Source organism: Epithele typhae, assembly GCF_022376455.1.
Source record: "Epithele typhae strain CBS 203.58 chromosome Unknown BXZ73scaffold_16, whole genome shotgun sequence".
Lineage (NCBI taxonomy): Eukaryota > Fungi > Basidiomycota > Agaricomycetes > Polyporales > Epitheliaceae > Epithele > Epithele typhae.
The window spans coordinates 427,567-440,772 of NW_025954207.1; the positions used below are offsets into that span (position 1 = coordinate 427,567).

Below are 13,206 nucleotides of genomic sequence, written 5' to 3' on the forward strand. Positions count from 1 at the left end.
AAGATGTTATATGCCTATAATGTAGCGCATATAGTCAGCTAGTGTTCCACCTTCGTCTTAGATATGGGGTCTTACGGTGTATCTGAGATCCACCCCTGTTCTGGGCGCTGATAAGGAGACGCATATATCGCTGAGAACGGGGAACAGCGTCTGCCCAATGGCTTCTTTGGCATCAGCAGAAGCGTGTTCATCCAGATAATCCTTGAAAGGGGATGAGAATCTCGAGCGACACCGTTTATAGAACACATACCAGAACCCCAGACAGTAGCGCATACAGCACTGACATCCATCTATTCTTTTGTTCATGTTGGCCGCTTGTAATTGCCGAAAAGATACGCTCATGATATACAGCTTCGAATATGGTGGCTGCCAAACGCAAAGAGGGAGTAGGTAGGATAGCGTAGAGTACACGGAGGGATTCGCGAAGGAAGCTTCTCAGATTTTCTGCTATTTGCTCAGATATCGGGGAAAGCTTCTGAACAAAACATGAGACAGGGGTGGTGGTTATTGAATCTCAGAGTAGACCTACCAGTAGGACGAGATGGGTGGATATTTGAGCGGCGGTATCTGCGAGACGCTTCTTGTCCCTCCCCTCGAGCTGGCTCTGCGCAACAGAGGACTTGAGGTGGTGCAGAGCGTCGTCGACCGAGTCCATAGCAAAAGCGATGTCCGGAGAGTGAGTCCGAAGATAAGATGAAGTCTGCGACGCGGTCACGGCGAAGAGAGGCACTGGCAGCACGGCCCGCGACGCGTCTGTGGCGAACAGACGCCTACAAAAATACGAACAAACAGACACAACTTGCGAGTGGCGAGGGTCACGCTTCGACAACGCTCTCCTCGTATCCCTAACCCTTACCCTCGTCCCCCTTGTCCATGTCTGAGCCAGACCCGGTCGAAGCTCGACCAATGTCTCAAGATCCCCCCAACGGCTCCGCCCAAGAGAACGGACAGCCGCAGATATCCCTGGACATTCTCAACGCACTTCGGCAACTTCAAGGCTCACCTCTAGCGGCTACTACTCCTCAGCCCAGTACCGGTCAAGTCACGCAAGAAACAGCTCAAGATGCGCCCATGCAGCCCGACCATGCTGAAGCAAAAATGGAGCCCACTCCACCCCCTCAGTCAGAGTGGGACCAGCTTCGTGCACAACTGCGTGAAAAGCCTGTCGACGCCGATGGATGGTTGAAACTAGTTGATCTCGCTGAAGAATCTGGCGACATTGAGAAGATCAAGGAGACCTACGAGGGCATGCTCGAAACTTATCCTAATACTGTTAGGGTTTCACGTCCACTCTTGGTGAAGTTGTCTGACTAGTCGTGTGCAGCCCTCCATACAGATCGCGTATCTTCAACACTTCCTCGACGACTCTTCGCAGTTCGGCTACGCTGAAGCTCTTTTCAAAAAGTTCCTCTTGCGGACAACCCCTTCCGTGGAGCTTCTGAAATTCTACCTCACGTACATTCGGTATGTTCGCCAATCGTTCGCGGCCCATCTGCTCAACATAGGTTGCTCCAGCCGCATAACTACCGGTTCCAATGCGCGAGAAGTTATCCGGAAATGCTACGACTTCGCTCTCTCCTTCGCTAGCCAGGACAAGGACAGTTACGAAATTTGGCAAGATTACATCAACTTTCTCAAAGCTGGAGAGGTGAGTTGTTCTTCACCCGACATTATTTTGCGTTTCCCGTCTCCCCCTTCTTCCCTAGCCCGCGGTTTTGTCGCTGTGGGCATGTCCAACGTCGAAGTCGAGGCTGGGTATCGGCCGCAGACGAATGACCTCGAGTCCTTCGTTTGGTGGCCGATCCTTTCCGCGAATTCCGGACAGCAACCTTCTTCCTTGTTGTCGCTACCGTTGTACCATATAATATACCTTTCCTTCCCTCACCCTCCGCGTGCCTGTTCAGTCCCGTGTGATGAGTGCTGCTTGTTGCGACCGCGTGATTACGAGTGCACTACTGACGCGATCGTGTGATAGGCTAGTACCACTTGGGAGGAACAGCAGAAGATGGATGCTGTTCGACGAGCATACCAACAAGCCGTGCAGATACCCATGGAGAACGTGAAGCGTCTCTGGGAGGACTATCAGGATTTTGAGAATGGCTTGAACAAGATCACTGTGCGTCTTTCCTATCTCTATACGCCCACCTCCTTCTCCAACATCCCCTTCTCCCGCCCAGGCGAAGAAGTTTATCTCCGACCTTCAAGAGAACCACATGCAAGCCCGCACTGTCCTCAACCAGCTACAGGAGAACCTTTCCGTCCTCATTCCTGCCCAGCTCGCCAAGAAGGATGGTCGCTCAAACATCTGGCTCCCCCGTCCCCCCACATTTAACCAAGGCGACAAGGCCGTTATTGCACGATGGCGCCAGTATCTCAAATGGGAAGAGAACAACCCCCTTGAGATCGAGGAAGCCAACCGAAGCATTCTGCTCACGCGTGTTCAAGCCGTGTACAAGAAGGCGACCGTACGGATGAGGTATTACTCGGAGATCTGGTGCGTAAAACAGCAGACTCGTACCCATGTGGTACTAATGGCCCGCCCGACCGTAGGTTTATGGCATACGCGTGGACAAACAGTATTGGTAAGACTGACGAGGCTCTTGCTTTGCTCAAAGCGGGCATCGACGCGAACCCTGCGAGGTGAGCAGCCGTGATGGGACCGTGCGCAGCGTGCTCACTTCCGTATAGCTTCGTCCTCAACTTTGCCTACGCGGAGGCGCTTGAACTCCAGAACAATTTCACTGAGGTACACGCTACCTTCGAGAAGTTCCTCGAAGTCCTCCGCAAGGACCTAGAGGCACTTGAGACGAGGCTCGGTAACGCCAACAGCACCGACGGCGCTCAAGGCTTGCAGCCCAGCCAAGGCCAAAGCAGTGGCCTGCCATTTGATGCGCCCCCATCGGCGTCGTTCAGTACTTCTTCGTCCGACGACAAGCCTCCGAAGAACAAGGAGCTTACTGACAAACGCACTGACTACGGCATCGCGTGGATAATGTACATCCGCTTTGCCCGGCGTGCGGAGGGCCTCAAGTCTGCGCGGAACGTATTCGGCAAAGCGCGCAGAGACCGCTGGACGCCGTGGGAGGTTCACGAGGCTGAAGGTGTGTCCTTAATTGTCTCAATTGACGCTTCTCCTAAAGAATTTCCTATGTCTAGCATTGATGGAGTATCATTGCGGAAATAAGGACCTCACAGTCGCCAGCCGTATCTTTGAGAAAGGTATGGAACTGTTCGGCGACGAGCCCGAGTATGTCCTGCGCTACCTCGGATTCCTCATCTCCATCAACGACGAGAACAGTAAGTCCCTATCCGCCCCATGTGGCTTCGTTCTGACATGGACTTCGAACACTGCCCAGACGCAAGGGCATTGTTTGAACGTGTGATCGGTACTTTCACGCCCGAAAAAGCCAAACCCTTGTGGGATCGGTGGACTCGTTACGAGTACCAGTATGGCGACCTTGCGACAGCGCACAAGCTCGAGAAGCGCATGTCGGAGATCTACACCAATGGTTTGCCAGTCTCCTCTCAGACGTAGGCGAGCTCGCTAACCAGTACCTCCTGCAGACCCACCGATCAAGCGTTTCGCTGAGCGACACAAGTACCTCAACATCGACTCGATTGCAGTGCGTGATATCGGATTTGTGCCCAACAAAGGAGGCGGGCGCAGCAACGGTAGCGGCCCTCTCACTCGCAACGACACGGCACAGTCAATCATGTCCGAAGCATCCAAGAGCACGACAACACCCAACCAGAGCTCTACTTCCAAGCGCGCATCGTCCCCTGAGCACAGAAGGCGTGAAGAGACCCGCGACCATCCCTCGAAGCGTGTGCGTCAGAACAGCCCGCCAGCACGTCGTCGTGAATCCGAGCGCTGGGAGACTGGTGGTAGTGGTAGTGGTGGAGGCGGTGGTCGTCCCCGTCATTCGTCATGGGAACGCGAACGCGAACGTGATATCCCCAGACGGCATGTCAAGGAAGAGCGCGAAGAAGACAAGGGAGTGCAGCTCCCGACCATACTGAACTGGTTTATCGGCACGCTCCCGGTTTCAGGCTCGTTCGATGGTATGTGCTCCCGAATCGGGCTCCGTGGCAACATATGTTGACCATACGCTGGCAGGTCCCATTTTCCGCACCGACGATCTAATGTCTGTCTTCCGCAATGCCGTCATTCCATCAAGCACATCCGCTCGAGCTCGTTCTCCTCCCCCTGCTCAGCGCGCTGCTGGTAAGCGTCCTTGAATCGTACCATCATCGGCGTGGCTGATTGGATCTGTCGTTGAAGGCGGTGGACGGCCCCCTCCGGACTACGGCCCCTATCAGGGTCCAGGTGGCGGGCGTCGTGGGCGCTGGTAGTCTCTCGTACTTCGTACCTCGTAGTGTAGACATCCCTTTCGTATGCATTCGCTATGTTGTCTGTTTTCTACTATACGTGCGTCAAAGACCGTCGAGCGCCGGCGCCTGTTTCGCCAATGTGGCAGCAGCGGAGAACGTGCACGGTGGGAGAGAGAAGTTGCGATTCACCACTGTCGGATCCGGCGTTCGTGTTGTTCTAGGACCACCACCTTGTCCCGCTCTGTCTTTTCCCCCTTGTACTACCCTGCTCGTGCGATCCATCTATATACCGCTTAACTATGCCAATCGAAGGAACAAATCACTCGCCATCGGTCTCTGACCAGGATCCCTTCTTTGACTCATTGACAGAGCTCGATCAACGGGCGCCGCTGGTCTCGAAATTGGAGGGTGTCCTTCCTTACACACCGCGTACTGATGTCGATGGCTTTCCTCGGGCATCCACAACAGGCAAATTACTTGTGAGGTTTTTTTCGCCTTGATCACTTTTCGTATTCGAATGACTAACCGAGAGTCTGTCGATCTCGTTCACAGGTTTGCCATGATTACAAGGTAAGTTTTTGCCTTGCCAACAATCGTCAGCATGATGACCTGTGATCTTCAGGGAGGATACACTGAGTCGCCAACAGCTCCAGCATATACGTTCAACTACTGGCCTTACTGTGAATCTTTCGTCTAGTCAGCCCATCCCTCGTCTATGCTTACCTACAGTCAACTAAACCCTCCTCCATTTTCAGCTTCTCCCACCATAGAGTCACTATACCACCCTCTGGGTGGTCCACCGCCGCTCATCGCCAGGGAGTGAAGATGCTTGGGACGCTGTAGGCATCCCGTCGCCCTCTTTGGTCCTCGTCGCTCATCGTTATCATTCCAGGATCTTTGAGCATGCGAAATCCGAAGCCGACTGCCTGCGGCTTTTGGTCGGCCCCCTGCCCACCTTTACTGAAACCGGGCCTGCGAAGCCGACCCAATTCACAGCACTCCCGGTGTCGCCTCACTATGCACGCACGCTAGCCGAGTTGGCGTTCCGCCGTGGCTTCGACGGGTACCTTCTCAACTTCGAGGCTCCACTGAAAGGAGGCGTCGAGCAAACTCGTGCTCTAACTATGTGGATCGCGATGCTCGAGAAGGAGATGAAGATGAAGGTCGGCCCACACGCCGAAGTAATCTGGTTGGTCTTCAAACCTTCCAGTAGCGCCTGACATATCTCATTCTCCTCGTTTAGGTACGACAGCGTGATTGTCGATGGCCAGCTCCGATGGCAAGATCGGTTGAACAGCACAAACCTCCCTTTCTTTCTCCCATCGACGGGCTTCTTCTCGAACTACACAGTGCGTACTATCGGTTGTCTTCTTGATATAGACTGATGTTTCCTCCAGTGGCCATCCGGTCACCCCAAGAGAACTGCGCAGTACCTCCTCAGCCTTGACCAGACTCACTACCGCCAGCCCAAAGAGCTCCAGAACCTCTTTATTGGCGTCGACGTTTGGGGCCGCGGCTCACACGGCGGCGGCGGGTTCGGCATCTACAAAGCCATCACCCACATCGACCCTGCTTCCATGGGGCTCAGCGTCGCACTCTTCGGACAAGCCTGGACGTGGGAGAGCGAGCAAGACAAGCCAGGATGGACGTGGAAGCAGTGGTGGGACTACGAGAGCAAGCTCTGGATCGGGCCGCCCACGGCAGACGAAGACGTGCCCGTGCCCGAGCCGCCGCCGCCGCGCGAGGGCGAGCTGCCGTGCAAGCACGGCGCGTTCCAACCGATCGCGGACTTCTTCCCGCGCCGACCGCCGCCGAACCCGGCCGCGCTGCCCTTCTTCACGTCCTTCTCGCCCGGGGTCGGCTGGGGCTGGTTCGTGCGCGGCGCGCGCGTGTTCCGCTCCGAGACGGGCTGGACGGACGTGGACAAGACGACGACGGTGGGCGACCTCGCGTTCCCGCGCCCGCGGCTCGCGTGGGACGACGAGGGGCGGACGGACGCGCTCCCGGAGGCGCGCGCGGAGCTGTCGATGGACGACGCGTGGATGGGCGGGAGCTCGCTGCTGGTGACGATCGCGGCGCCGGGCTCGGACGCGGAGGACGCGTTCTTCCGGTGCGTGTGGCTGCCCGTGCAGTCGCTCGCGATCACCCCGGGCAGGTCGTACCGTATGTCCGCCGTCTACAAGGTGCACGAGGGCCCGGTCGACGCGGACGTGGGCGCGATGGTCAAGCCTCTCGCGGACGGGGTCGAGGCGACGTTCGACGTGACGCCCGTCGCCGCGCCGGAGGTGCTGCCCCACGGGTGGGACGAGCTGGTAGTCGACTTCGTCGTGACGTCGGAGCACCCGCTCGACGTCCCCGTCGCCGTGGGGCTCGTCGTCGGCTTTGCCTGCGAGGACCCCACGGAGCCGGTCGAGTTCTCCCTGCTCGTCGGCGCGATCAGCGTGTACGCCAACCCGGTCTCGCCCACGCTGACGGCGCTCAGCCCGAAGCTCCTGTGGGCGGACTTCGTCCCCGAGAAGCATTTCGTCATTTTCCAAAACCCGAGCTCCGTCTATGGGACTGTCAGGTGGGGCGCGGGTGTGTCGCTGGGACCCGTGCCCGCGCTCACGATGGGCTCACCCGAGGACCCAGAGCCGTCGTGGATTCTCGACCACGCGATCCCGGGCCTTTTGTACTGCAACATATACGTGCTCGGGATGGACGGCGTCGGCGCGGGAGTGGCAGCACAGCCGGAGGACGCAGTGTTCATTGGGACGACGGGGCTCGACGGGCGTGGTGGGTGGTTCTATGCCGACTCGCAATGCCTGCCGGAGGCCCTACGCGAGGCGGACGCGGTGCGGTACTATGTGCAGGGGGTGACGGACAAAGGGAGGGTGCTGGATTGGGAGGACTGCGTTTTTGTGACAACTCCTGACTATTCGAAGCTGTACTGAGGGCAGGCGGTAGGATTGGTTCAAGGTCTCCTACACGACGAACATGGTTCTAGATTGTTTGTGTATGATCAACATTAGGTGATACAGAACGGTGGCAGAAGTGATGCTACAAACAAATGTCTACATTGTCGTTTCAGACACATGAATGGACCGGCTACTCTGGCGGGGGCGAGCTGATAGAGAGCGTGGGAAGGACGCATTCTTGCACAAAGTATTCGTGGAACCGGTGGTCCTTGGTCAGCTCCGGATGGAACGTCGTGAGGAGGTGGAGGCCCTGGCGCAGCGCGACAATCGTTCGTGGATCACGGGGGTCTGTATCGTCCTCGTCTATGGGAACAACGGTCTGCGAGGCTGGGAGGAGGGAGGCCGAGATGCGCGACAGAATCTGAATGGGTGGGTCCGTCGGGGAGGGGCTCAGACCGATCACCACCTATATACGTACCCGGTCAGTTCCAGACATATGGGCATACTGCAAGCGGTAGGCACGCACCGGGGCCCGGATGAAGATGCCGTGGAAGGCACAATTGGATTCGCGGAGGCCCTCGACCTCGAGCGGGGCCTCGAAGGATTCGACTTGAGAGCCGAAGCCATTGCGCTCGATGGTAATGGAGATACCTCCGAGGAGCTCCTGGCCGCCCTTCTTTGCGCCCTCGACCCAGCGTGCAAGGAGTATTGCGCCGGCGCAGGTTCCCCACACGGGCTTGGTCTTGAGGAACTCGCGCATCGGCTCAAGGAGCCCGGCGAGACGTGCGAGGAGCGCGATAGTGGTCGATTCTGGGAGGACAAAGAGTAGCGGTGAGCCGAAAGTAACGATGAAGTCGAAAAACATAAGATCTACCTCCGCCGGGAATGATGAGGCAGTCACACTTGTCGAGATCCTCTTGTTGACGCACGAGGACGACGACGACGCGCCGCTTCAGCGACAGCTTTTGCAGCATCACCTGATGCTCAGCGAAAGCGCCTTGCAGAGCTGTGGTCGAGGGGCGGGGTTAGCTCTGAGCAACGGCAAGGCCAAGAACAAGCCCACCAAGGATGCCGACGGTGACATGATCGCGAGGGGGCGAAGGCTGCATCGCTCCCGTGACCTGCTCTAGATTACTCGATCGCTCGTCCGCACGGCGCAAACCAAACGGTCCTCCCCAGAGACCTGTATGCAGGAGCACGGTTAGGAAGTCTCTAGAGCTGAAACAGAACTTTACCTCGTGGGTTGGGTGAGAGTGGTTGGACACTGTGGTGGGGAGCGGAGTTTGAACAGGAGAAGGTGGCCATCAAATCTTGATTTTGCCACGTCATACAAGGCATAAAGCAGCAGCCCCGATTTTAAACTCCGAAAGCAATTTCTAATGTGGAGTCATTGCACGGCTCCGCGGGTTGACTTCTCTCGTCTCTACCACCACCTCTGCTGCCGTCTCCTTTCCCTCTGTCCACTATGTCCGACCTCGACGCTGATTTGTACGGCGGTGCGTGCCTTTGCTCTCTGCAACTGCCCATCCACTCATCTTGATCATCTTTGCAGACCTTTACGGCAACGATGAAAACGAGTTTGTTGTCCCGACTGATTCTACAGAAATCGCTCCTGTAAAGGTAGAGCAATACGAATCGACAGACCCTCCACCGCCCGTGAAGTCAGAGCCCATTCCGTCAAGCATGTCAAGTCCTCCGAAGTCAATACCAACATTCGACTCAAATCCCCTTTCTCCTACCTCGACCGCCCCCTCAGGCACAAGTGCCATCCCCTCATACACCTCACTCTCCACCCAACAAATTCCGACATATCAAGAACGTCAACCAGATTTCCGCGAACCCGCCCCTCCCCGACATGATACCTACCAGGGAGCCCCAGGGGCAGACCGGCCTGTTCGGCCGTCGGAGATGAAGGAAGAAGGGTTAGTCGCTTTGTTCTCTCTCCTTGCTGACACGCGCAGTCGCAATCCTTTCGGCGCGACGGGTTGGGTGTCGACGCGGATGCGGTGGTTGAGAGGTGTCGTCAATACGCCCGCAGTAGTCAACGTCGCCTCCATCTAGCTAGCACTAGCATGCCCTAGCACGTCGACTCTTCTAGGTCTAGGCTAGCACTGTCGCACACAGCAGTAGAGTCGTCCATTCTCTCCTCCTTGTTATGACCGCTCTTTGTTCTAGGTAACAGGATGCTAATACCAGCGCTTTCTTTCCATGTACACCACCCTTGTATTCGCCTCGTCGCGTCTCGTCTCGCGTGCTTCCAATCGGCGACGGCGGTGACCCCCGTGCAGGAAAATGTTCATCGGTGGCTTGAACTGGGACACAACAGATGGTACATTACGACTATGTTTCTGTGTTGTATGGTAGTACTGAACTGTCGTCCCAGAGTCTCTGAAGAAGTACTTCACGCAGTTCGGCAAGGTCGAGGCGTGCACCATCATGCGGGATGCTGCTGGCCGTTCAAGATGCTTTGCGTTCCTCACGTTCGAAGATCCGGCGTCGGTGAACGCCGTGATGGTGCGGGAACATTTCCTAGATGGCAAAGTTGTACGTCTCTGGTGATGTGCGCGTCCCTGACCGCATCTGACTGGTGCTATCATGTACGCAGATTGACCCCAAGCGTGCGATCCCACGGCAAGAGCACCAGCGCGCGACCAAGCTCTTCATCGGTGGCTTGCCTGGCAGCGTCACCTCCGAGTCCATGCGCGAGTTCTTCTCCCAATTTGGCAAGGTCGTCGACGCGACCGTCATGCTCGACCGCGAGACGGGCCGGAGCAAAGGCTTTGGCTTCGTCTCGTTCGAGAACGTCAACGTCGAGCCCATGCTCGGCTTCGGCAACCTCCAGATTGACGGCAAGCTGGTAAGTCTGACCCGCCCCTCTCTCATGCTCACCACTCACCCTCCACCCTCCACGCTCTGCAGATCGACGTGAAGCTCGCGCAGCCGCGCTCCCAGCGCGAGGCCTTCAACGAGAACGGCGGCACGGGCGCCGCCGCCGCCGCCACCAACAACGCCGGCGCGGGCGGGCGCAACAACTTCTCCAACGGCAACGGCGCGTACGGCGCACAAAACTTCGCGGGCGGGAACGCCAACGGCGCTGGGGGCGGCGCGGCCGGGGGCGCGAACGGGAACGGCAGGGCGCCGTTCGACCCCCAGGCGCTCGCGCAGCTGTACACGCGCATGATCTCGCAGATCGGTGGGATGAACCCGATGATGGGCGGGATGGCCCCGGGGATGATGAGCGGCATGGGCGGGGGCATGGGAGGCATGGGCGGGATGGGTGGAGGAATGGGCGGCGGGATGGGCATGCGCGGTGGCATGGGCATGGGCATGGGCCGTGGAGGTCATCACGGTGGGATGGGCGGCCATGCAGGGATGCAGGGCCCGGGGTCGCTGGGCCCGAACGTGCCCAAAGGCCCGCGCAACGCCGCGCCGCCGACGGGCCCTAGTGGAGGTGTGGGCCCGCAGAGGACGGGGAACCGCAGCGGGCACGGCTACCACCCGTACGCGCGGTGAGTGGTGCTCTGTAGAGTGGTTAGAGTGGTATGGTGTGGACATCGCGGACAGATGTTCCAGTACTAGTGATATTTGTACTGTACGTTAGTTGATCGTTTTGGCGTTGGTTTCGTTGTGTATCTCCACCTCTTACAGCAATGCGCGTCCGCTCACATACTAATTCTCAAAACTACTCGTTTGAAGCCAAGTCTACTTATGTCCGCGAAGAGGCAATTCAGTGGCTCGGCGCCGAGCGACAATGAGATGTCAGCTTATAAGTGGCAAGCAGTCTTAAGATCTGAAGGCTGGGTGCACAGTAAACCCAACTCAGTTCGGCGCCTAAATAGGATGCAAGTCTCTCCTGCACAGTCACCATCTTCCGATCCCTCTCTCTGTCTCTCTCTCGCACACACCCTGGACGCTATTCTCTCTCCTACCTGTGCGTCTTCCAAGCTGCACGAAGTCTCGCAGGCTCCTCGACGTCAACATAGCGACCTTCCTCGGCCTCCACACCCTCCCTGGAGCACTCCGACATGCTAGACCCCTCGCACAGCGCGTGATAGCGCGGTACAAGAACACCGCACTCTCTCCTCACACGCAAATTCTGCCCAAAGATGCTCGTCGCATCCGCGAGCCGTCCCCCGTCATGCTCGGGCTCAAGCGCAAGTTCGAAGAGGAGGGTGCGGCCGCGGCGGTTGCATCCTTGACGGATGCCCTGGACGGCAGAGACGGGGCAGCGGCGATGGACAACGCGACGCGCTTCGACCTGTGCGAATACTCGCTCTCCTTCTTCCTCCGCCGCGGCGAGTTCGCCAAGGCCTCTGTGCTGCAGCTACGCATGACCCGCGAGGGCTTCATTCCATCCCCTTCCCTTCGCGCCCAGTTCGATGCGGCTGAACTGGCCGCCCACAACCCAACGGACAACCAGCTCTTCGCCGCGATCGAGCATTACCTCGCGGACAAGACCTTCGACGAGGGTGCGTTGCGCCGCCTGCTCCAGTTCTTTCATGAAGGTATGGCGGCCTCGCTCTACCTCATCAACCGGGTTGCGCACGCCTACCTCGACACGCGACCGGGCCTCAAGTTCTCGGTGCACACGATCAGCTACCTCGTCCGGGTCCACGTCCGCGGCAAAGACACGGATGGCGCATCCCGGTGGGCGACGGAGCAGCGCAAGCGGCCGGAGCCATCCCAAGTCCACCTTCCACACCTCATCGGTCCCTACACGACGCTACTCAATGACCTCGCGCACGCGAAACCGGAATACTCGGCCTACAAAAAGGTCATCGAAAACATCCAAGCAGACGACCCCAGCTTCCAGCCAGACATGGACTTCTTCAGCGTGCTGCTGAAGCACGAACGCCTCAACCACCGGTTCGAGGCCATGTTCGATATCTACGAACGGCTTCTCTCCATGCGTTCGCCGGCGATGGTCCCCCACGGCTACATCTTCAGCACCATCTGGGCGACGCTCAACCTGCACCTCAGCTATCATGGCATCAAGCGACGCAACAAGCGCGACTTCCGGCCCCCGCCCAACATGCCCTCCGTGGAGACCGTGTTCCAGGACATGCTGGTCTGCCACGCCGACCAGCAGGGCCTGTACAAGTCCCTCCCTCCAGTCGGCCCGCGCCCCGCGCCCGTGTTCAGCGCGAAGACGATCACGGCCATGCTCCACACGCTCGTCAACCAGCACGACTACGCCGGGATGCTCGTCGCCCTGCGCACGCTCGACCTCGTCCCCGCCGCGGACGCGCGCCTGGGCCCGCTCCCGAACCTGCACCTCTACCAGCTCGTCGTCGGCTCGCTCCTCCACCGGATCCGGCGCCAGTACCTCGCCGCCGTGTTCTCGCCGCGGCCGCAGAACTTCTGGGCGTGCCGCTTCCTGGGCCTCGCGGAGGCGGCGCCGCGCGCGATCCGGCGGCACATGGACGAGGACATGGCCCTCGTCTACCGCATCCTCAAGATGGGCACCGAGAAGACGCCGTCGCTCGCGTTCGTCGACGCACCCGAGTTCGCGGACGCGCTCGCGCACGAACGTGCGCAGGCCAAGGCCGAGCTCCGCGCCGAGCGTGCACGCGAATACGGTGTCAGAGGCGGCAGTGGACCGGGGCCCGAGCTCGAGGTTGAGGGCGAGGGCGAGGGCGAGGGCGAAACCCCGCGGCTCCGTCCGGTGGCAGAGTCGCTCCAGGTCCATCCGTACTACCACGAGATCGTCGACGAGAAGGAGTTCCACCCGTACGGGCTGCCGAGCCCGCTCGAGTGCGTGGACGGCACCTCGGTGCCCGCCGACCAAGGATTCTCGCGCGAGGGCCTCGAGCGCATCCTGATGCGCGCGACGCTGGCGGACTTTGAGCCGTGGAGGCTGCGGGAGATGGAAGGCGACTACGACCGGCTCGTCGCGCATGCGATCAAGGTCGCCGAGGGGCGGATGTACCCCCCCTCGCAGGGACCGGTATTGGTGGAATAGCGGAGTGGACGGCAG

General features: G+C 58.8%; 7 protein-coding genes across 7 annotated transcripts; 5 read left to right on the forward strand and 2 right to left on the reverse strand.

Annotated features, from left to right (window-relative positions):
* Positions 1-57: 57 nt before the first annotated feature.
* Positions 58-655, reverse strand: BXZ73DRAFT_44898 (uncharacterized protein; the record flags this gene model as incomplete). Its single annotated transcript, XM_048019411.1, has 3 exons — positions 58-201; positions 251-475; positions 530-655. 3 exons carry the CDS (start codon positions 653-655, stop codon positions 58-60), a joined length of 495 nt encoding a protein of 164 aa, XP_047879150.1.
* Positions 656-1,098: 443 nt separating this feature from the next.
* On the forward strand, positions 1,099-4,353 carry BXZ73DRAFT_44991 (Suf-domain-containing protein; the record flags this gene model as incomplete). Its single annotated transcript, XM_048019429.1, has 12 exons — positions 1,099-1,272; positions 1,325-1,464; positions 1,516-1,648; positions 1,976-2,116; positions 2,178-2,494; positions 2,551-2,640; positions 2,689-3,101; positions 3,157-3,297; positions 3,357-3,509; positions 3,565-4,062; positions 4,118-4,225; positions 4,283-4,353. 12 exons carry the CDS (start codon positions 1,099-1,101, stop codon positions 4,351-4,353), a joined length of 2,379 nt encoding a protein of 792 aa, XP_047879151.1.
* A 278-nt stretch (positions 4,354-4,631) lies between these two features.
* On the forward strand, positions 4,632-7,265 carry BXZ73DRAFT_89329 (glycosyl hydrolase family 85-domain-containing protein; the record flags this gene model as incomplete). Its single annotated transcript, XM_048025236.1, has 7 exons — positions 4,632-4,811; positions 4,885-4,902; positions 4,955-5,028; positions 5,088-5,171; positions 5,225-5,521; positions 5,576-5,681; positions 5,730-7,265. 7 exons carry the CDS (start codon positions 4,632-4,634, stop codon positions 7,263-7,265), a joined length of 2,295 nt encoding a protein of 764 aa, XP_047879152.1.
* Positions 7,266-7,419: 154 nt separating this feature from the next.
* On the reverse strand, positions 7,420-8,338 carry BXZ73DRAFT_89330 (SNO glutamine amidotransferase; the record flags this gene model as incomplete). Its single annotated transcript, XM_048025237.1, has 4 exons — positions 7,420-7,695; positions 7,756-8,039; positions 8,104-8,235; positions 8,293-8,338. 4 exons carry the CDS (start codon positions 8,336-8,338, stop codon positions 7,420-7,422), a joined length of 738 nt encoding a protein of 245 aa, XP_047879153.1.
* Positions 8,339-8,694: 356 nt separating this feature from the next.
* On the forward strand, positions 8,695-9,290 carry BXZ73DRAFT_44877 (uncharacterized protein; the record flags this gene model as incomplete). The annotated part of the gene is made up of 2 exons (XM_048019409.1): positions 8,695-8,725; positions 8,782-9,290. The coding sequence occupies 2 exons, from the start codon at positions 8,695-8,697 to the stop codon at positions 9,288-9,290; spliced, it is 540 nt and encodes a 179-aa protein (XP_047879154.1).
* Positions 9,291-9,521: 231 nt separating this feature from the next.
* Positions 9,522-10,742, forward strand: BXZ73DRAFT_44901 (uncharacterized protein; the record flags this gene model as incomplete). The annotated part of the gene is made up of 4 exons (XM_048019413.1): positions 9,522-9,558; positions 9,613-9,773; positions 9,835-10,086; positions 10,161-10,742. 4 exons carry the CDS (start codon positions 9,522-9,524, stop codon positions 10,740-10,742), a joined length of 1,032 nt encoding a protein of 343 aa, XP_047879155.1.
* Positions 10,743-11,367: 625 nt separating this feature from the next.
* On the forward strand, positions 11,368-13,191 carry BXZ73DRAFT_44959 (uncharacterized protein; the record flags this gene model as incomplete). The annotated part of the gene is made up of 2 exons (XM_048019423.1): positions 11,368-12,793; positions 12,902-13,191. The coding sequence occupies 2 exons, from the start codon at positions 11,368-11,370 to the stop codon at positions 13,189-13,191; spliced, it is 1,716 nt and encodes a 571-aa protein (XP_047879156.1).
* Positions 13,192-13,206: the final 15 nt, after the last annotated feature.